Source organism: Mytilus californianus, unplaced genomic scaffold, assembly GCF_021869535.1.
Source record: "Mytilus californianus isolate M0D057914Y unplaced genomic scaffold, xbMytCali1.0.p SCAF_2, whole genome shotgun sequence".
NCBI lineage: Eukaryota > Metazoa > Mollusca > Bivalvia > Mytilida > Mytilidae > Mytilus > Mytilus californianus.
In genome coordinates, this window is record NW_026262668.1 from 52424953 (window position 1) to 52449133 (window position 24181).

At 32.0% G+C, this 24181-nt stretch overlaps 1 protein-coding gene across 2 annotated transcripts in view; it reads left to right on the plus strand.

Annotated features, from left to right (window-relative positions):
* Positions 1–24181, plus strand: part of LOC127729997 (uncharacterized) — a 55760-nt gene that overhangs the window by 14611 nt on the left and 16968 nt on the right. The window contains exon 1 of one of the 2 annotated variants that reach the window (XM_052238000.1): positions 23434–23777. The exons of the other annotated variant lie outside the window; for it this stretch is intronic. Coding sequence (XP_052093960.1) covers positions 23561–23777 — 217 coding nt within the window. The 5' untranslated portion in view covers positions 23434–23560. Of the gene's footprint in view, positions 1–23433; positions 23778–24181 lie in introns of those variants that run through there. 2 annotated transcript variants of the gene reach the window in all.

Here is a 24181-nt window from a genome sequence, read left to right on the forward strand (position 1 = left end):
GAATTTCTGTTCAATTCTATTCATCAGGATCAATATGGTAGTGCAAAAAGGTAAAACAATGAAATAAAATTAAATGAAAGAATTTTTAGAAGTTTAGCCAAGCTATTGTATCTGTGTACACTTACTCCTCTCTTGATTTTACAGTCAATGAATATTTTCGACGCTAAGAATAATGATTTATATTTTATTTTGTGACCAAATGAATGTTAGAATTTCAGAAAATAATTCTACTTATCAGAAAAAGGAAAATGCGAGAATTATTGCAGCAAACATTTGCCTTTTTTTTGCAATTTTATTATCTGACAATTAGGATCAATAGACTTGGAGCTCAACTATTTAAGGCAAAGGTTTCGATGCATATGTTATTTGCATTATTTTGTTGTTATTGATAATTTTCCCGTAAAATATTTTCGTTACCAGATCTTGAAGTAGTAGCATACCATAGTAAGATATTTGAAATTTTGTAGATAGTTTAAGAAACAAGTGTAGAGCCCCACTTAACAGTCTCTATAATTACCAAAAACATAAGTAAATCGTACAGTTTCCTCCCCACACAATGAAGAAGCTAAGTATTTGTTTAAGTAATAGAATGTTATCACAGTTAGCACGCGGTTATGATGGACACTTTATATGGTTATTCAGTATGAATAAAGGCTGGTTGTTGAAACAAACATTGAGTCTGTTATTTTTTTTTTCTGAATTTCAATTTGAATGAACTTACCAGTCAAGATTCAAAGGACTAGCATTTTTGTCATAGACCTTCGATAGATCATTCTATAAAAATAAGAAGATGTTGTATAATTGCCAACGAGACAACTCTCCACAAGAGACCAAATGACACAGAAATTAACAACAGTAACTATAGGTCACCGTACGGCCTTCAACAATGAGCAAAACCCATACCGCATAGTCAGCTATAAAAGGCCCCGAAATGACAAATGTAAAACAATTCAAACGAGAAAACTAACGGCCTAATTTATGTACAAAATAATGAACGAAAAACAAATATATAGACTAGTATACACTGCATTTAAAGAGATGTGATGTCCTCGTTAAGTAGACATAATCCAACTATTGTAAACATTTAATAACCTCTTAACAATATAATAAGTTGACTGTCGTGTAAATGTTGTACAGAAACATTTGTAAAAAAAAACAAATCTATGTTCTGCAATATGAGTCTCTCCTTTTAAACATCAGTTGAATCATACACAAACCCATCGAGAAGAACATTGCCATTCCAACTCATGGTATTTTAATTGTTTGTGTCTCAAAACTATTTCTCGATGTCGGAGCAGGTCGAAACCCTATAGCTTTGCCGCAGGAAACCACAAAACGGAATGTGTGTTATCTAACTGAAAGAGGCTTAATATATGATCAAGGAAGTTGTATAGAGGCCTACATAACCTCATTGATACGATAGAAAAAATACATTTTTTTAACAACAAAAATGAAACAGTAAATATTTGTATTAAAAGAAATTTAATCTTATAAAAAATGGACACAAAAAATAGCCATATGTTTGACGTAATAAAATCGATCAAATGTTTTCATTTTACACATGTAAGAAGTACATTTTCATTTAACTTATTCATGAGTAACGCATGAAGGAACCCTACAAAAATAATCTGTTTCTTGAAGGTTTATGGTTTAAATATAGCTCACTCTGTGTTTTAAAAAAATCAATTTATCATTTTCTCAGTCATCTATTTTATTATTTTGTTTACCAATCGATCGATATCTCGTATGTTTGAATTTTCCCGCTAGAATGGAAAGGGGATACAATTCTAAAAACATCAATATCCATATTGAAGCTCATTTAAAATAAATTTGTTTACTGCCAGAAATTATTTCGTACACAGAAACAAGAGGATCTGGAATGGTGAAATTTAAAGACTACAAAAAATGATACATAATTTGATTCAATCTTTGTTATATTTATGACGTCAAAGGATTTGTTAAAGTTCTAAAACCAGTTTGCAAAATTTCATTTTCAAACATGTATAGTTTTGGAACATCGGTTAACTTCTGATATTACTTTATGTTGTTTTATTATTACTTGATGATATTTTGTCTTTACTTAATATGGTTTTGACATTACGTAATGATGTTTTGATATAACTCAATATGGAATAGTCATTACTTAATGATATTTCGATCTTACACGATATGGTTTCGTATTGACTTGATATAGTTTTGTCATTACTCAATATGGTTTTGTCATTACTCGATGTGGTTTCACCATTATTTAATGTGGTTGTGTCATTAGTCAATGTGGTGTTAACATTACTTGATGTGAATGTGACTTAACGTTATGTAGTTGTTTCATTACATGATGTGGTTTTGTTATTTTGTAATGATGATTTGCCTATTCTTTATATGGTTTTAACATTACGTAATGATGTTTCAAAATTTGACGATTTTACACTACATGATGTGTTTGTTTCATTATTTGATGTGGTCCTGTCATTCTTTGATGTGGTTATCCCATTACTTGATGAGGTAAAATCACGTGACCAATTCGGAAAAACCTGTTCTATTTTTAGATAGATTTCCATGTTGTATGTGCCTTGGATGAGTGTGGCCATCCATCGAATAAGAGTTTAAATTAAAGTTCGGGTTACTGTTTGAGTTAAACTTTGAGTTAGTCTTCGATTTCGAATTCAAGTCATTATTAGAATAAAAGTTTTAGTTAGCATTGAGTTTCGAGTTGGACTTTGAGTTTGAGTCACATTTAACTGAGGTAGAGTTCTAGTTACAACATTAAATTTGAGTCACTTTTTGAGGTAGATTTTGTGTAAGATTCGAATTTAAGTCTCATTAAGATTAATTAAGATTTTGAGTTGAAATTCGAGCTATCTTATATGAGTTCGTAATTAAATTTTTTATCGCGGAACAAGGACTTTTGCTCGGGCTTCCGAAAAGAGGGCTCCGGGGTATGCGTACAAAAGATAAACAATGTTACAGTATACAAAACGCAACATAGAAGTTGAAATAAAGTTAGATGTGGTGTGATTGACAATGAGACAACTATCCATCAGAGTTTAAATGCAGTGGATGTAAGAAATCATATATAGGCAACCGTACAGCCTTCAACACACCGTATAGTCAGCTACAAAAGGCCACCATGCAACATGTGAAAAAATTCAAACGAAAAAACAAACGGTCTTATTTATAAATAAACAATCTACAAAAAAAAATGACACACATTTATACAACGACAACAATTGAACTTCATGCTCCTGACTTAGACAGGTACATAAAGAAAGTGCACGTGGCGGAGTTTAACATGTATGTGAGCGCTAAATCCTAACCTTACATCGTACTGTTACAGTTGTGTAACAGTACAACACGAGAAAAAAATGTAAACTAGACAAAGTGATGCCCCCGCACTCAACTCATTCAACCGCTTATACACAAAAAATGACAAAAAAAAGTTCAATTATATCCCAAAAGAGCAAAAAATAATAAAAATAAAAACCCTGACCACATGCACACCTTCAATATATGTACAAACAGACAGTAAAGAGTAACATTCCTAGGATTCTAACTGTAGGAGGAGTTATGCGGAATAACTATATACCCATAATGGGACGGACAGACGGACGGACGGACGGACGGACAGACGGACAGACGGACGGACGGACAGACGGACAGACGGACGGACGAACGGACGGACGGACAGGGATAAAACAATATGCCCCCAACTTTCAGTTGCGGTGGCATACAAAACAGTTTCATTTGGCTGTTTCAATAGATCGGTATGACTGGGTAATATAAATCCATCGGGGTGATCTCGGATGCTCCAGAAAGGCACCCGTCGTGTTATCCGAAAAAGTACAAACCCAGTGATTTGGTTTTATTTGGTAGTTTACATTCAAGGAAAAGATGACGGTTTTATGGTTACGACCACTGGGACATGTCCGTCGTCACATATGAAACAGATATTCCAAAAAGTTTATTTTTCAATTAGTGCGAGGTAGATCAGGGAATTCAATTGATTACAAATAAAAGATTGATATTCGTATAAGTTCAAATGATCATTTATGCTAAAAAAAAATCGGAGAATTCTTATTTTATAGTATTGATGCTTTGTCGCTTAGTCCGAGCCCCCCTCCCCCCGTTTCCCTGTAATTTTAGTGTGAGTTGATTTGAAGTGTTTCATTTGTTAACAATAAAGTTCAAGTCTTTTGATTTGTGACGAGCCTGCGACATCAATGTAGCGGCGGTGAGACACAACAAACCTATATTTCGTCGTCGATAGTGGCGTCGGCGTCTCCATCTCCATTTTTTTATTTCTATTGAGTTTAACCTTTCATTATACATGTTACTAAACATGTATGCCATCTATATTACTTTTAGAATATCATACTGGATTTGTTTACCTCGACTATTGTATCTGTATTTATATTGTATGTTTCTCTGTAAACTTGTATTTAGTTTTTAGAGAATAAAGTATCTATCTATCTATCTATCTATCTATCTATAGATCGTTAGGTTTCTAGTTTTTTACATTTTTCATTTCGGGACCTTTTATAGCTTACTATAGGGTATGGGTTTTGCTCATTGTTGAAAACCATACAGTTTTGTTTTAGTTAAATAAATCCAAATTAAACTGTTTTGACATAATAAATTTGTAAACCTTCATGAAGTGTTTTAAAACTTGTATAGGAGTTACTCCTCAATTTCAAGAAAAAGCATCTACAGAAAAACATTTTTTTTTTTTTTTTTTTTTACCGATAAATGTATAGATAAATGTACAGCCGATCAACATGACGCTTTTACACTTACAGCAGCAATATCAGGCGAGACACAGGGTTCCGTGGAATATTTTACAAATTTATTACAAAAATACTGCTTCCGTTTGAGAACTAAGGATAAAAACAACAGGACCAAGTGCTTTGGGGATATCCCAATTATGTCCGAAATACTGTAAACTTTTTAATACTTTTTTCTTATTATTGTCTGCCGTTCCCCTTTTTCATACCAAATAACTCTGGACAACCACTCGAACTTTAATTTGAACTTAAACTCAATGGATAGCGATACCCATCCAAAGCATATCAAACAAACGATATATTGAAATCTGTTTAAAAATAGAACATATTTTTTTCCGAATTGGTCACGTGGTTTTACCTCATCAAGTAATGGGATAACCACATCAAAGAATGACAGGACCACATTAAATAATGAAACAAACACATCATGTAGTGTAAAATCGTCAAATTTTGAAACATCATTGCGTAATGTTAAATCCATATAAAGAATAGGCAAATCATCATTACAAAATAACAAAACCACATCATGTAATGAAACAACTACATAACGTTAAGTCACATACACATCAAGTAATGTTAAAACCACATTGACTAATGACACAACCACATTAAATAATGGTGAAACCACATCGAGTAATGACAAAACCATATTGAGTAATGACAAAACTATATCAAGTCAATACGAAACCATATCGTGTAATATCGAAATATCATTAAGTAATGACTATTCCATATTGAGTTATATCAAAACATCATTACGTAATGTCAAAACCATATTAAGTAAAGACAAAATATCATCAAGTAATAATAAAACAACATAAAGTAATATCAGAGTTCCACATAAGACAGCTGTGGCGTTCCATACGCCTCCATTAGCCTCTACGAGTATATATGTTATTGCGAGAACAACATGCACAATCTAAACTATATCTCTTTCAATTTTAGCTAAGCGTTTTCCTATAAATTTGGCAAATTTATTCTTTTAGCACTATATCTTATGTCTAAGAAATTAAAATATGTGCATTTTTTAAAACTGTACTGATATATTTTGACACGAAATATGTGGCACAATCTACATAAACTCAATACTTTTAGTCATGAATTATGAAATTGCGTAGTGAATTTTATTTGATTTATAAATTTGTTATCATTTTTCATTCATTTTTGTTTTTAACTTTGATATTCCTTTTGTACTTACATGATGTGACATGGAATATTTGTTTTTTTGGAAAGCCCATTTCAACTAATGTTATTGAAATACAATTCGAATTTGCTTCTGAAAATATATAACAGAAATCTATAATTCTAAAGGAAAAAATTTGTAAAGTTTTCAAGGAAACGAGTGGTTTTAAAATGAAAGAGATATAGGTATGATTGTACATGGTATTATCGCAATTGCATATTAGCCCTTTTGAAATTTAAATCTCAATGGACGTTGTTTAGTCTGCAAAATTCATCTTTCCAGATCCTTTTGTATTCCGTGTAATCAATTATTAATGATAATTAACAAAATAAGGCGTCATTCTTATATGCAGGTTCTAGTTTGCATGATTAGAATTCTGTCCCTTTGCCCAGTTTAACTGGAAAATTCATACACACGCGATATCGACAAATATGGGTAATAAACAATTTGTAAAATAAAACAAAATTAAAAAAAATGATAAAGATTGTGTATGTAGAGTACAGTTGCCTCATGCGTTACCTATAAAAAGGTCAAATGAATTGACTTAGTTAGCAGTAACTGTTTGAATTGTGTAAGTAATAGGATTTGGAGTGCTTACATATTTTAGTAGATTTTTTGTCTTTTCGCTAATCCTTATCGTTTCATTTTTTCTTCATGCACAGTTCTCACAATCGTATAAAGCCCCTTCCGATCTAATGAAATGGTTTCCTGCAGCAAAAATATGCGGTCAATATGGAATTTAAATTGTCAGAATATATTTCATATGGGTAATACGGACTAAATTTCTACAGAGATACTTCGAAATCCGACGGTAAAGTTTTATGACCAAAATTAATTTTTAAAATCTGCGTTGGAATTATCAGAATGTTTTTCTTTTGTGGTTTCCATTTGATTAAATAACTTTGTTTCATATCTCTTTAAATATGCAGAATACCGATTTGTCCATGGTAAACCATGTTGAAGGTATCTTTAATACACATCAACGATGGTCGTTTAGTTCTTAAAATTGAGAATGGAAACGGGGAATGTGACAAAACAACCCGACCAAAGAGTGGAAAACAGCCCAAGGCCACCAATGAGTCTTCAACACAGCGAGAGAATCCCGCACCCAGAGACTGACCCCTTAACAAAAATGTGTACCAGTGCAGCAAAAATGGAAACTTAACTCCGAAGCATATAATTGAACAAAATTAAAAACAAAAACAAAAACATACAAGACTAACAAAGGCCAGACAGAGGCTCCTGACTTGGGACAGGCGCAAAAAATGAGGCGGGGTTAAACATGTTTTGTGAGATCACAACTCTTCCCCTATACCTTTACCTTTAGCCAATGTAAAATAAACAAACACACAGCAATACGCAAAGTAAAACTCAGTTTAAAAGAAGTCCGAGTCCGATGTTAGAATAGGCAACAGAAGAAACTAAGCAAAATGACAATGATACATAAACTAACAAAGGACTACTAGCAGTTACTGACATGCCAGCTCAAGACCTCAATTAAACTGATTGAAATGATTATGTCTACATCATATGAAAATCAAGCACAATACCTGCCGTTAGGGGTTTAGTATCATACCATCATAAAGTATACGAGAAGAACATATCCCGTATCATGCCAACAACTGGTTTTTGAATAAATATGTTTATTTCCGATGGAAAGACCCTATGAGTGAATCAACATTAATTCCAAAAATGTCATCTTTAATTACCTGCCAACAGTATCGTAACTGTATCCCCTTTGAATACGTCTGTGTAAGTTAGCTTTTGATGTGAATGACGACATTTTTGTGCTTTGTATAGAATATTACCATAGAAGATTGGATGTGAAATACCCAAACGTATAAGATGTTTGCACGTTGATTTATATTTAAGAATGATGTCCTTGTACCGATGATATAAAATTTAGTAAATGTTTTGACAAGTGATATCGAAAACCCTGGTGTAATAATTTTTCAGTAATACAGAGATTTCTTTCGTTAAAATCAAATACGTTGTTACATACACGAGTGAATCGAACAAGTTGAGATATATAAACACCATGAGATGGTGACAATGGAACGTCACCATCTTAAAATGGATAATTAATAATAGGAAATGAAAAATCATCTCTTTTATCGTAAATTTTGGTATCAAGCTTCCCGTTAAAGATATAGATATCAAGATCCAGGAAAGGGCAATGTTCATTGTTAGTATTAGCTTTATTCAAAGTTAGTTCAGCAGGATAAATCTCTTTAGTGTACATACTGAAGTCGTCATTATTGAGAGCCAATATATCATCCAAATATCTAAAAGTGTTATTAAATTTTTGTATCAGAAGTTGTTTCGATGGGTCTTTCCTGATTTTAGTCATCAATTGTAACTCGTAACAATACAAAAACAGGTCCACAATAAGTGGTGTACAGTTAGTCCTCATTGGAATTTTGATAACTTGACGATATACGGAATCTCCATAGCGAACAAAAATGTTATCTAGTAAAAATTCAAGTGCAGTTATCGTATCAAAGCAGGTCCAATTGACATAGTTCTTTTGTTTTTTGGTACTAAAACATGACCTATGTTTGAACATATATATATATTCGCATTATGACTTTTAAATGCCCTTTAAATTAGGTTGTGAATTTTTCTTAATGAGATTATGAGGCAAAGTGTTATATAGGGTAGACAAATCAAAACTTTGAACAGATACGAAATCACCAATATGAGCATGCAATTTATCAAGTACTTCCAACGAATTTTGACCACTCCAAAAGTTATTAATTCCACTATTTTCAAAGGCCTTATTTGAACAATTTATTACCAGGTTTTTGATTGTACCAAATAAACTATTAAGTAGAATAGATAATTTAGTAGTGGAACAATGCCTTAAAGACGACACAAATCTATATTTTTAAGATGTTTTGTGCAGCTTCAGAAGCAAGTTCATAGTTCACTGGGGTTAAGCTGATGGCCGTAATTTGATTCATGGTCATCCCAAGATGGCGGACGCAGAATTAGGTCATAATCGGTATTGTCTGTTAAAGTGTTTCTATGATATATTCTATATAGAGCATACATTGGTACGATATTTTATAAAAGATACACAAATTACTACCGAGAAATGTATATGAAACAGGAAATTCGTTTAGAAAAAATCGCTGAGATGACCGTAATTCATCATCATTATTTTTTCAAGATGACCGTAACATATAACAAGGATGACTGTGATTCAATAATCCGAGCAACAGATAATGTTGAGTTTGTCTCAATAGGGGTTCGGTTAGCGGATATAAATATGTTTAATCGATGTCTTTTAAATTTTTTGCCGTATTTTAAGTACAGGACATAGATAGCAAATCGCATATTGCTAGTAAACAATGAAATATTGATAACAACATTAAAATTTTAACACAAATTGACAGAGATACGATATAAAGTTTTTAAAAAGATTGATTAAACATATTTATATCCGCTAACCGAATATGTATATGTTTCCACGGGAAGCAGATTAAAAGCTAACTTTGTCTTTATATATGAATAACATTTTGTAATACAATTTGACAAGGTTCCTCCTTGTAATACGCTATTCATACAAGACTATTTTTAGGATCTAAGTGGCAGACTAAATTATAAAATTTGGTAATATTTTGCCGGAGCTCACCTTCATTAGTTTGATCGTAGTTTTTTTAACAACATTCACTGTCTATATATAAACATAATCACAGATATAAGTAGATAGCAAACTCGTGCTATTGGACTTTCTAGGTCTGTTTGATTCCATATTATTATTAAACAATATGTGAATAGTAGTTTTTACCTGTATAAGAATGAGTTTTAGTAGATATAATCAGTCAACCAAATGGTTTACCCTTGTTTCACTTCCAATGTTGACATTCTTTTCCTTTCAATAACTGAACACGCCTAATTCATACGTAACCCATCTCTAGCTAAGAGGTTCAAATGAAGTTTACATGCATAGGGATTAAATGAAGTCGAATTATTCACTTGCAAGTGAATAATTCATTAACGATGTCTCTTTGCTTATTTTGACAAAACTGAAACAAACTGGACGCGAAAAGCGAATTATTATTTCATTATTTCACTTCTATTAATGATGGAACATAAAAAAATCATATTTTATCTCGTAGCTAATGCAGATTTTTAAAATACATTATTGCAATAATTCTAACATGTGTAATGTACTTTTTGAAATTAGTTAATTCTCTTTAAATTATATGGCGACTAGCATGCACTAGATTACAACGGTAATTTTTGTACTGCTAGAAAAAGGATTTTTGATCAAGCACAAGAAGCAATGTTTGCTCTGTACAGGAAGATAAAACATATATCATTACATATTGGTACAGTTACAACTTTTCGATGCTGTAATCGCACCTATATTATTATATTTATTAGAGGTTTATGGGGTTTGAAAATAAACAGAATATTGAGAAAATATTCTTGGTGTTCGGAATAGTACACCAAATTTTGTGGTTTACGGGAAATTAGGTCGGGTTCCTTTGGATATCTCTATAAAAACTTAGGATGGCATCATTTTGGTGCAGAACTATTAAAGCAGAGAGCAAAACTGTCAAATATCCTTCTAAGACTTATGATTAAATTACATGAACTAATCCTACCAAATCTAAATGGATTCAATATGTAAAATCTATTTTTGATGATACAGGTCTTAGTTTTATATGGAAAGATCAATTAGCTGTAAATAATGATTGGTTAAAGAGTATGGTTAAACAGCGATTAACAGATCAGTACTATCAGCATTGGTTCTCACAGATACATACTGCATATAGGGGGGAATACTATTCTTTATTTAAACTTGAGTTTTGTTTGGAACCATAATTATTACGAGTATTACCTAGGGACAGATATTATGTTTCTAAACTTCGATGTTCGAATTTGAAGTTACCTATTGAGACGGGGAGATGGGCGGGGATTGCGAGGGAAAATAGAATATGTACATTATGTAATGAGGGAATAGGGGATAAGTTTCATATATTGTTTATTTGTAAAAATGCTGACGTTTCTGCTCTTAGATCAAAGTTTAGACCAAATTATTATGTAATGAATCCAAGCAAGATCAAATTTACTGGTTTGCTGTCTATATGTAATGTACAAGTTCAAAAGAAGTTATAAATAAGGGTATATCGTTGAAAAATATTGATGGTATATATAGTTTAATAAACCCACGTTACTTGAAATTGTTAAAACATTTTGTGTCTGTGCACTTACACATATGAAGACATGCATTATTTTAGCAATTTTATTTTTGATGTAAATTGTTCAGTATCACTGTGAGGATGAAAACTTCAAGATTTGAGTCATTGCAAAATTTTGAGCCACTTAAACTGTTGGTTTTCTATTGTAAACCTTTTTTTCATACATGTCATAGTGAAAGTGCCTGGGACAAATTCATTTGAGTTATGTTCTATTGGTATTTTTATCCTCGGCAATTTACATTGTGTTTGGAAAGAACATTTATTGGTAAAACTCCAGTGGGGGCTTGCAGATTTTTCATAAAAAAATCTGACCTCGATAAAGTTGAAAATAAATATTCTTGCTTTACTTCCTAGAAAATTTATTCTTACCGCCATGTACATTTGTTAGTAAAAAAAAATAAAGAATATTGCTCTAAAGTGGTTGAAGTAAATTTTCTGACCCGCAATTTTTTTTAAATAAATATTCTGACCCGATCAAATCTACCTGGCCCTCACCTCAGAATCGTTCCCTTACCTGAAAAAGTTTGCAAAATTTCAATATTTAATTGTTTGGGAAATTCATGCATCAACCCTGAACAGAACACATCTTTGTTATTTAGCCCGACTGTAATTTGAAATCATCTTGATTTTATATACAAAATGAACTTTAAGTAGTCCAAGGGAATAACATTTACTACATGCTCAGTGTTAAAGCTTCTGACTACCTTAAAATGTTTTTTATTTTTGGTTCATTATTCATGAGTTTGCATTTGTTTCGATTGTTTAGAAAAAATAGTCCGTAATTGATATTTTTGATGAAAATAAATAATATAATTGAATATTTATAACATTCATTTAGGATAATTTCAATTCAAATTAGTAGTTTTCTTTTCTTTTTTTCCCTGTATAAATTACGGTCATCCTTTACCAATGTAATTACGGTCATCCCTGTTTTGAATTGCTGGTACTGTAACGGTCATCTCGATTATGAACTGCGGTCATCTAAGCGATTTTTTCAAATCGAATTTCCTGTTTCATATACATTTCTCAGTAGTAATTTGTGATTTCCATGTGAATCTTTTATAAATTTATATCATACCAATGCATGCTTTATATCGAATATATCATAGAAACACTTTAATAGACAATACCGATTCTGACATAATTCTGCGTCCGCCATCTTGGGATGACCGTGAATCGAATTACGGTCATCAGCTTTACCCCAGTGATAGTTGGAACTTTCATGTTATTCGGTTCTGTAAAGAGGTAGTTAAAAGTTTATATAAAAATAAGGAGATGAGGTATGATTGCCAACTATCCACCAAAGTTCAAATAAAGTGTATGTAAGCAATTAAAGGCAAACGTACGGCCTTCAACAATGAGAAAACCCCGTACCGTATGAATGGCTATAAAAGGCTCCGACATGAAATATATGAAACACAATTGAGAAAAATAACGGCCTAATTTATAACAAAACAATTATGTTTGTTACAGATGTCATTTTCCGAAAAAGGAGTCAGTTGGAATGTTGGTTAATTCGTGATTTCCTTATGCAGAACCTCAACGACACTCATTCCAATTAATAATTGACGGGGGACGATATTTAGCTCTTTTACTGAGGAATGATTTCAACTCTCGGTCATGGACGATGTTAAATGAACTAGTCAATTCATTCCAACTGAAATTTAGAAAATATAGGCATGACGTTCTAGATGTTTTTAATAATCATTCACCTTTCAAAATAACTGATGTCGTAGTACTTCGTGTTATTCATAAATATTTGAAGTATGTGCTTGCGCGGGTTACTATTAAGTGGTTGGAAAAATAAATGATTGGTTCATTTCTGTATGAAATATTGTTCTAATTGATTGATTGGATGATTTATGGCTGGCTAACGTCCAGAGATGAATATAAGATGCATACCATGATATAATTATATGGATATACCTTACTTATTTCAAACTTATATAGTGGGTCGGACTTTATTGATTTGTTGAAATAACCATATACGGTACGACGTTGTCCTATACTTGTTCAATTGTATGTCCTTTAGGTCAATGATCGATAGTTGTCTCATTGGCAATGATCGATAGCTGTATCATTGGCAATGATCGATACTGTGGATTCATTATTATTCGTTGGATACCAATTTTCGTGGGTTTCGTGGTTACAGGTGAACCACGAATTCAAATATTCAACGAATTACAAATTTTCTATGGGCTTTGAATGCAGAGATTCGTAAAACCACGAAATCAAATCTCCACGAAAATGAAAGTTTTCCTCGGTCCACGAAAATTGATACCCACGAAAATAAATGAATCCACAGTAGTTGTCTCATTGGCAATGATCGATAGTTTTCTCATTGGCAATGATGATAGTTGTCTCATTGTCAATGATACCACAGCTCCTTTTTTAATATAAAATACATATTAAACAATGTGGTTGATTTATTTGCTCTACTTTTAATATAAAATTAAGAAGATGTGATATGATTGCCAATGAGACAACTCTGCACCAGAGACAAAATGTCGTAGAAGTTAGCAACTATAGGTCATCGTACGTCCTTCAGCAATGATCAAAACCCATACCGCATAACAAGCTATAAAAGTCCCCGAAATGACAAATGTAAAAGAATTCGAACAAGTATTCTAACGGCCTGATTTATGCACAAAACAATAAACGAAAAACATGATATACAGCAACAAACGACATGCATCCACTGGTATACATTTTGAGTTTGTCATAAACCTACTGTTTAAATGACAAAACAAATTTGCACAGTTTTTGAAATTCACAACACGATTAATCTAAACAGGTTTTAACTAATTATATTGACATATTTAAATGTTATTGTAATGAGATATATAATAGCCATATATATAAACGACCTTGGATGGATACCCATTATTGTTATTTGTAGCAGTTAGTAGTTAGGACATGAAATAGTCAGACATATTGAATATATACCGGAATGGAGTTTGCTCGGTTCACTAGTAACGCACAGTTAATACGGACTCTTGCTAAATGTGATCTTTGTGAAGAAGAAACTAAAATTGAGTGGGTTATAACATCAAAATAAAAATAATAAAAAGTGACCACAATGAAGCAAACGAGATAATGGATGAATTGACGAAAGAAAAAGAGAACTGAGTCATGTTCATATAAAAAACAATGCAAAATACAAAGAACTAATAAATAACATAGAAAGATAGATTTAAAAAAGAAGTCGACAAACATGCAGAAGAATTAAAAGACGAACTAAATAGAAAGTGGAGCAATTTCCGGGATGAAGAAATACACGAAGAACAGAAAGTCGTAAATAACTTACAAGAACTAATGTCAATGCCGAAGATATCACCCAATCCAAGGACGCCGAAAAGTTATTCGTTGAATGTGGAAAGTTTTCCAGGGCCATCGTTAGAGCTGATATAGGAATCGGTACCATAGCATTCCTACCGGGACAAATAACCCCATATAACGTGGGATCGTTACAAGTTGTGACTAATGCTGTCAACATAAGCATCGTTAACCAATTCCAGCCTGAAACATCTACAGTGTTTGGTATATTGCTATGTCCTGACAATTCCCTGTGGATATGTGATCCAAATGTATTACAGAAAGTAAAACCAGAAGTAGATAAACTGACAGTAGAATCAACATTTAAAGTTAACGTATTAGGGATGGCAATTACTCCGACTAGTGACTTTCTTCTGTCATCGTGTGAATCCGTACTTAAAAAAATCAGTGGTAAAACAGGAGCAGTTACTGGTTCTATTTACAGTGTGTCTCTGTTATACCCCACTCATATACATGTGACCAAAGGTGGCCAGGTCATAGTTGGAGTTAAGAGTTAAGAGTGGAGGAAACTTATACCTAGAAAAGAGCTGTCATTGTGATGAACAAGAAGGGAGAACATGAAACCATTTATGAACATGACAAAAACAACAAAAACAACATTCTTTACGTGTCCTTATAAAATATCTAACGTGAGGGTACCCAAATTGCACCTATTTTGACAGTTTTTTCACCTACGTTTATTTATGATCCAGACACAAGTTTCCATTCTGTGTTTATTTTGTAGATGTATCCTTATTTACTATATAGTTACACCAATTTAATTTTGAATCCATCTTGAATCATAGAAAAATGGTTTTGAACCAACCTACAAACGATCCATGATTCTGTAATGAGGAGTACCCAAGTTGCATCCATGCTTAAATTCGCATTCTTAAAAATCGAATAACAGATGTTTTGTTTTATTTCTTCAAATATTTAGAACAATTTGACATTAGTCCATGTTTACTTTTCATTTTTTAAGAAATGGATGCTTGTAACGTATTTTATTTGCTCATTTTTAAAAGATGACTTTTTGTGGACTGTTGTCAAACCAGAAATATCACTTCTTGTCTAGTTTCATTAACGAAAAATGTCATTTTAATGGGTCTGGTCATGTTTTTTTGCAGAAATCAATTACAGAAAAGACAATGCAAACAAGTGATAGGATGATACAACAAATGTCCTATTGAAATTCTTTTATAATTATTTATGGTGAATTATTCAATAAATATCCATAAAAAAAATCTTCCAAGATTATAAGATGAATTGATAAGGAGATTAAAAGGAAGCCTTTAATTAATTACGAATTATGAAAATACGATTTTTATTTACATTCTGTTAACCTGTTAATTCAACAAGAGTCGATGGACGCTTTCCTGACTTTCGTATTTTACTTAATTTGATCGAGCATACGAGTTTTGGGATCAATTGATAATAAAGGCAATAGAAAACGCAAGAAAAGTGTATAGAAACATTTATTAGGACAGACAACCATACAGACAATTATAAGATTCACTTATTAGACAATATATTTAGTACATGAACAATCATTCATTTTGGCAGGTTTGTTCAAACCAATTAGAATTGTTACTTTGCCATCTAACAAGCTTATTGTGCCAGAAATTAACATTCCTATATTTCACATACTTAACAACTGTGGCCACCTGATCACATATAATAACGTCGGTGATATAGGAATAAGAAGTCCCTATTCTCTTTGCTTCACAAGAAGAACAGGACAACTTTATATAATTTTGGATGTACAAAATCAAGAGGAAGTTCAGACAAAGCAAAGTTGTACGAAGTGCACATTTCAGGGTGTTAGACAAACAATATAAAAATTAACACATTTACTTTAATTACCTTCGATCATTATTGATGGGTCTCAAAGTAAATTGTTCCAAATTAATTTTTAGTGTACACAAATTATATTTTTATAAACTTGATGTTCTGAGAAAAACTAAAACAAAATAAACAAACCATATAATATATTCCAAAAAGGGAATTGTTATTATTGCTACTATTTTAAAAATGAAGGCACAGATGATGTCTGCTGATTAGACTAACAACATTTGAGATATTGAATAAGATAAAAATATTAAATCTTTTTATTCAGTTACTTCAAACAATGACATTTTATAAATGACTTAGATGTAATAGTTTTTTTTTTATTTTCAAGACTTCACAATCCATGACAGACAAAAAATCGATTGTATTCAAATACGGACATATTTCCACGTTTTGCATTTCGTATCTTAACCTTTGTAATGTCATTGGTATTTATTTGCAAAAAAAATATATGCACGGTATAAGCCATTGGGACAGCAACCCAAACAAACAAGACAAAAGTATCACAAGACATATAACGACTAATATGAGGACGTACATGTATATGCATCTGAAATCATTTAGATATAAATTATAATTATATATTATATAATATATATATATATATATGGTTGTATGATAAAGATATGAAGGAGACAAAAAGAACCATTAGTCGGAGAACAACAAATAATACCTTAATTATGACTGGGCAACATGATCCCAATCAAAGACCCGGATGTAATATCAGGTGGTTCGGGATGGTAAGTTAACATGCTCGTGGATACCAATACAGACATAACATTTCTGGCAAATTACAGAGTTTTTTTCTGAATTGATATTCTTAGATCACTCATGTTTACCCGTGAAACTTAATTTTGCAACTTGGATGGCAACTTTCAATCATTATGAATCCATTTATAGCAAATGTCGTCATCAAGTGATGCAGTTTATCAATTATCCTTTGCAGTTGGTCCATAATAATACCATTTTGATGAATACCTTTAAGTTTTGGTTTTGACCCCTATGACATATATGAAACTAAAAAAAGTCCTACGATACCAAACTGAGAATCCAAATGTATCAGGAATCATGCCTTCATGAACTATTTTGTATTGTCATTTACAAAGAGACTAAATATGGGGTTTTAACGTATATGGTTTTTATTGAACCTTGGTAAAGATATGGTTCTTCTTGTCTTGAATTAGCATGAACTACTTGCCCAATTAGGTTAAGCAAACAACAATAGATAACTCAGCCGTTCATTCCTTGGTCCTGATTTCCTGACTTTGAAATTTTTCAAGTTGTCATTAGATCATCTTAATTTGAATGACTTGCAATTAAGACAATGATGATGTCAAGTGTTCATTTGCATGATCAAACATAGTGCTTATTTTATGGAACCATTTTCCTTCTTCAATTAGAGTCTACTAATTATAAAATCAGCGCACAGCAATGAATGTAATCTTCTGTAAATTAAAGCAAGATAAATTAACCGATGTTCAAATTTGATCAATCGATTTTGGGGACAAACCAAGGCATTAAACAACAAGAGTGCACACGCTGAAATGTCTCGCCTTCTTTACTAACCATTGATTTTATGTTGATAGTCCTGAATACAAAGCTTTACTACAAGTAACACATAAACTTAACATGATCCAAGAAAATGAGGTCAAGGTCAGATAAACAAACCAGAAATACATGTACACCTTACAATCATTCAATAAACCAAACATAGTTGACCTATTGCTTATTGTTTCTAAGAAACAGTCTTAAACAAGAAAGCTTGAACATTGACCAATGAACCATGAAAATGAGGTCAAGGTCAGATGAACCATGCCAGACAGACATGTACACCTTACAATTTATTTAGGCATTAAATATAGTTGACCTATTGCTTATAGTATCCAAGAAACAAACTTAACCATGAAAACTTAACATTGACCAATGAACCATGAAAATGAGGTCAAGGTTAGATGATACCTGCCAGACAGACATATACACCTTGCAATCCTTCCATACATCAAATATAGTTGATATATTGCTTAAAGTTGAAGAAAAACAGACCAAAACACAAAAACTTAACACTGAGAAATGAACCGTGAAAATGAGGTCAAGGTCAAATAAAACCTGTGAGACTGACATGTACATCATAAAATATTTCCATACACCATTTATAGTTGACATATTGCATATTGTATTAGAAAAAAAGACCAAAACTCAAAAACTTAACTTTGACCACTGAACCATGAAAATGGGGTCAAGGTCAGATGTCACCTACCAGTTGGACATGTACACCTTACAATCATTCCATATACCAAATATAGTAGACCTACTACTTATAGTATCTGATATATGGACTTGACCACGAAAACGTAACCTTGTTCATTGATCCATGAAATGAGGTCGAGGTCAAATGAAAATTGTCTGACGGGCATGAGGACTTTGCAAGGTACGCACATACTAAATATAGTTATCGTATTACTCATAATAAGAAAGAAATTAACATTACAAAAAATGTTGACTTTTTTTTCAAGTAGTCACTGAACCATGAAAATGAGGTCAAGGACAATGGACATATGACAGACGGAAACTTCGTAACTTAAGGCATCTATATACAAAGTATGAAGCATCCAGGTCTTCTAGCTTCTAAAATATAAAGCTTTTAAGAAGTTAGCTAACGCCGCCGCCGCCGGATCACTATCCCTATGTCGAGCTCTAAAAGGGGCGAGACTGGATGAGTCAATCAATTGTGTTGATAAAATTAATATAAAGCCGTTGAAATGATGTATACTTTAGATGTGATACCTTTTAGGCGTGTCTTGAAATGCATTATCATTGATATGGTCATAATTGAAATTCAACTGTTTAAAAAACTTAGAATTTTTCGAAATACTAAGGATTTTTAATCACAGGAATAGATTACCTTAGCTGTATTTGGCAAAACCCTTCGGAATGTTGGGTCCTCAACGCTCTTCAACAATGTACTTAATCAATTTTAATTCTGTTAACTATGATTTTTTTTAGTGAATGTCGATACAACTATAGATACCTAACACAAAAAAATAAACTTTGATAGTTGATAACAAGAATACACATACATTAAGGAATGTTTAAAGGTACATTGTCACTTAATTCAAAAAGTAAAACAAACAACAACAAAACACAAAAACACAAAAAAAGCTTTATGTCCTTAAAAAATCTGGACGTTCGTATTTGATGACAACCCTTGACAAATACCCTTTGGTTCGATCATACAGAAGGTATTCAAAATGTTTTTTTAAATAAACTTTTCCTTGTGTTATTTTAGAAACACAAAAAGAAATAAATGTTTGCCCAAATGATACAAACGCAATATCAAATCAAATTTTGAGTAAATATTTCAAAATTCGACCCCATTTATCTGTACAAGTGTGATATCACATAAAGGTGTATTTGAATTAAATACTTGAATTGATCAGTTAAAGTCATATGAAACGAGTTTGTCGAAATTTTAATGTTATCGAAATTATTGAACCAATGCATGCATATATACTAAACTAAGTCTTGCATGTACGTCTTTTATATCTATTACACATCTATAATGTATTATCGACAATTATATTCCGTTCAGTGGTGGGTGCTGATCGCAAGCTTATTAACTTTTGATTTTTGTTGCCGAAGTTTACGAGATCGTGACATTGATAAATAAAAAAACAAAGCACGTGGAAAGCGTGACAGATAAGTTTATTGAAAGAGCCATGACATTTTTTTTTCTTATATTTTCCATGTTTTACCATATGTGAATTTAACTATTCCTTAACAGTTGTGAAATGAATTGTTGTACTAAATTTGTTATTTAAGAATGTGTCATTTCTATTTACCTTCAAGAGCACGTGTGTTTACATTCTTTCATCACTGTGTTCCCCTCGCACTTGCGCTGTGCGATGGCCGATGTTATAACGAGAGGTCTCGTAGTTAGGTCACTGCATACGGAAAAATATCGGCGAATTAGTGTCTGGGAAGTCAATAATTCAATATCGGTACATTTATAAAGATTTTGATAATATTAAGGATTTTCATTAAAACAAAAGGTCACGTTCACTTCTTTTAGATTAAAACTTAGCCATTCATTTTTATAAAACATGTTCAACTTTTTTTTATTAAATTTGAAGTTACAGATTACTTCAAACAAAATAGCGTGTATTTAAGTTGTCGTAAAAAATCGCCGTGTGACAAAAACTACCTTTAAATTGAGACAAAAAAAATATGATTTCCATATTTGAAGGTTCTTTAATACAACAGATGAACAAAGTAAGGTCATTTAAAGTATTTTAATAATTGCTCCAGCATTGTTTAGTTTTAAATTAGTTTTAGTATAACTAAATTAATTATTACATTCATCGAATCCCACAAAAATCAAATGATACAAGGTTAAGACGAGGGATTTAATCAAAGATAAGTGGAACAATTATGTGTTATTTTGTTCCGTGTGATTATCTTATTTAGTATATGTAATAGTTATACACTGATATAGGTGTGTCTGGATAAGAAACCCCGACGGCTGTATCCCGAAGTGTATAGCTAACTTACACCCGATGCTAAACCCTATATGTGTTTATATTGAATATTAAATGAAAAAGAACGGATAACATTTCTTATTGACAATATCAAACCATGATTAATAAGGGAAATTTTTTTTTTTGAAAGAAACCCCACTAGTAACCTTACTTAGACGATCTTCATTCAAACTTTGACAGGTGAGTAGATTTTACAAATGTCAAAGTTGTCGTTTTGCATATTCCCGTTAGCACATACTTACAACTTCTCGTCCAATCAAATTGCTTATATTTGCCTTCTAATTTTCATAGTACATACTTTTCCCGTGTACTAAGTAACTACACATGAATGACCACAAGGGTAAGATTTCATTGTATCATAATGAAGATATTTAAATCAAAAATTGCCGCTGGCTGTTTTGAAATAAAATGCTGTGTTCCAAATTAAATTAAATAGTTTGTAATTAGTTTTCACGTTGATTTTTAAATATCCTGCTATTAAAATCTTTGGATCTAAAAAATGTTTTTGATAATTGCTATTTCTTTCATTTAAATAAAGGGTAATACATATGGTTCTTTATACCTTGATTAGAGTACAACGATATCTTAAAATTATGATAATGTAATAATGTATCATCCATGCAATTACTTTGTACACAAAAAAGTGTGTACTATGAAACCTTGTGAAGGGAAATTAAAGCAACTTGGTGATAATTTTTTAAACTTTCTTAAGGAAGGTGATCTATTTCGTCATGAATTGATTGATTTATTGATTATCGGTTGCTTAATTTCCAGTGGCAAATATTTCATGCATGTTCAGGACCATGTCATGAATTGAAAAAATTGTGATTATGTCTGAAGATAATGTGCCAATTATATATATAAACATATTCTGATAAATCTTTTAGTTTTTACTTTGAAATAATAAAAAAAAAAAAAAAAACCACACAAAACCTATAATCTCTGATCTATTGATAGTTGCTTTTTAATGCCTATCTGCTAGACTATATCTATGGGGACAAACTATCTATATGTTTCAAATTTATTATAGCTTTAGATTTTAGTGAAATTAAAAAATGTTTTCAAAACATGTAAAGCTTCCACTGCAATTTAATTATTGCCTGCTTTTGGTCAATTTATTTGGTCATCTTACCATGTAAGAAGAACATGTATAGTGAAACACCACTTTATATCAATATACATACTTGCACCAGCAGCTACCATCTTTTCATTCTGGAGTCAAGGGCCTTTTGAAATCACATATTTTACAATGATACTAGTGAGTAGATTTACAAAACTTCGTTAATGAGCTCCGTTTTACAAACACCTGTGATACAAGTAGTCAGCCAAAATAAACTATCAATAGACCAATTAAAAGATTACTCGAGTTGTAAATATTTGCTAAATTGGATAGTCTATGAAAAGGTATATACTATGAAATTAAGAGCTCGGGGCAAGCCCCTCGCTCTAAATTTCATAGTATATACCTTTTTATAGACTAACCTAGACTTAAATCCATGTGCTAATATGGATCAGCAGGTCAAGGTTGGCCGTATCATGCATTCTTATTACAAGAAAATACACCATGCTCCTTGTATGCAGTTGTCAATATGGACAGGTATAAGACGGACGACATTTTGAGTCAGGCATTGGATTTGGCAGAAGAGACTGAAGATAACGCAATATTAATAACCCAAAGTACTTACATGTATCAGTTAAACGAAGGTAATCATAAATGTATTTTACATGTTACGGTCTTATAAAAAAAAAGCCCACCCCTTCTTCTCAACATTAGAAAAACATTAATATTCGAACATACTGAGGGATAGGTGTGTCTGGGTTAGAAACCCGACGACCGGACACGCTTAACATACAAAAGTACAGATTGCATATGTCGGAACCCCCCTTTTTTGGGGCAATCCAAAGAGGGGTGGGGTCCGAGGGTTGGAATCCTCTTTTTTTAAAGATAAATGCTTTTGGATGGGGACATATGGCTGGACCCCCCCCCCCCCTCCTTTAAAAATGGCTGGATCCACCCCTGGGTGCCATCATTAGTCTTCAACAATCCAAACATTAATATTTAATCTATGATTAAGACTTAGTACAAATGAAAACTATATGTTTTTAATGTATAATTCAAATAAAAGTTCTTTACATGCATGTTCTTCAAGAATTGACTGTGTTTTCGGAAAGTAGAAGCAAGGGTTTCCAGAAACACCCTGTGGTCAAAATCCATTGTTATTCGTAACAATAGATCTATTTAATTTACACTTGTTTCACAAATAGAAACTATGAAGTATAACAATAGAACTGGGGTGTAACGTTTATGATAGCAAAGTTTAAAACAATTAAATCCTCTTCTCAAAAGTTTAAGTATAAGACAAATATGTTGTTGTTGTTTGTCTTTTTTTTAAATTGAAAATTGACTGAATTGTTTTTTGGAACATTCTGAATAAAACACAGGTCTTATAACCACGCTTTGTTTACAAGAATATGACAACACACGACTGTTCTTTATGGTTTAAATACCCATCGGGATCCTCTGCTTTTGTTGTAATAATACACACTTTAAAAATATAAAAGAGGAAATTCCATTGGGTTATGTTCTAATTACAAGAACTGAAAGCAGAAAGGAGTGTTTTCAGATCACGTAGGCAAAGCGCAGAGGCAGGATCTGTATTTTGATAAAATTGTTACTGGTATATCAAAATGGAGCGAAGGAAACATAAAGGACTTGTAGTTGTTGGGTTTTTGATCTCTTTAGTTGCATTTGTTGGCCATGGAGTAGCATCTTATTTACCATACTGGTATGGCAAGTCGATTGGTGATAATAGTATTTATGGTGGATTATGGCAAGTTTGTTACAAAATATCAGGAAACGTAAAGTGTTCAGACATAACTTCTCCATGGGAAGATGATATGCCGTGTGAGTATTTATCCTTTCATACATTCATATAAACATTAATTTTCGTTCTCTTTTTTGTACATAAACCTAGCTGTTTGTTTCCGCGTTTAAAGTGTTTTACATTTGTCATTTAGGGGCCTTTTATTTCGGACTATGCGGTATGAGTTTTTCTCATTGTTGAAGGCCGTACGGTGACCTATTATAGTTTTTAACTTCTATGTCATTTGGTCTCTAGTGGAGATCTATCTCATTGGCAATTATACCCCATCTTCTTATTTTCATATTCAGCCTTTCAATCAATTTTAAAAATTCTACGTTATGCATTCATTCACTCTTTCAATCATTCATTTTCATAATTTGTTTTTTATTTTGTTCGGCTATATTTTGCAAATTGTTTAGTGTAAGAAAATGTCCAGAAACTTGAA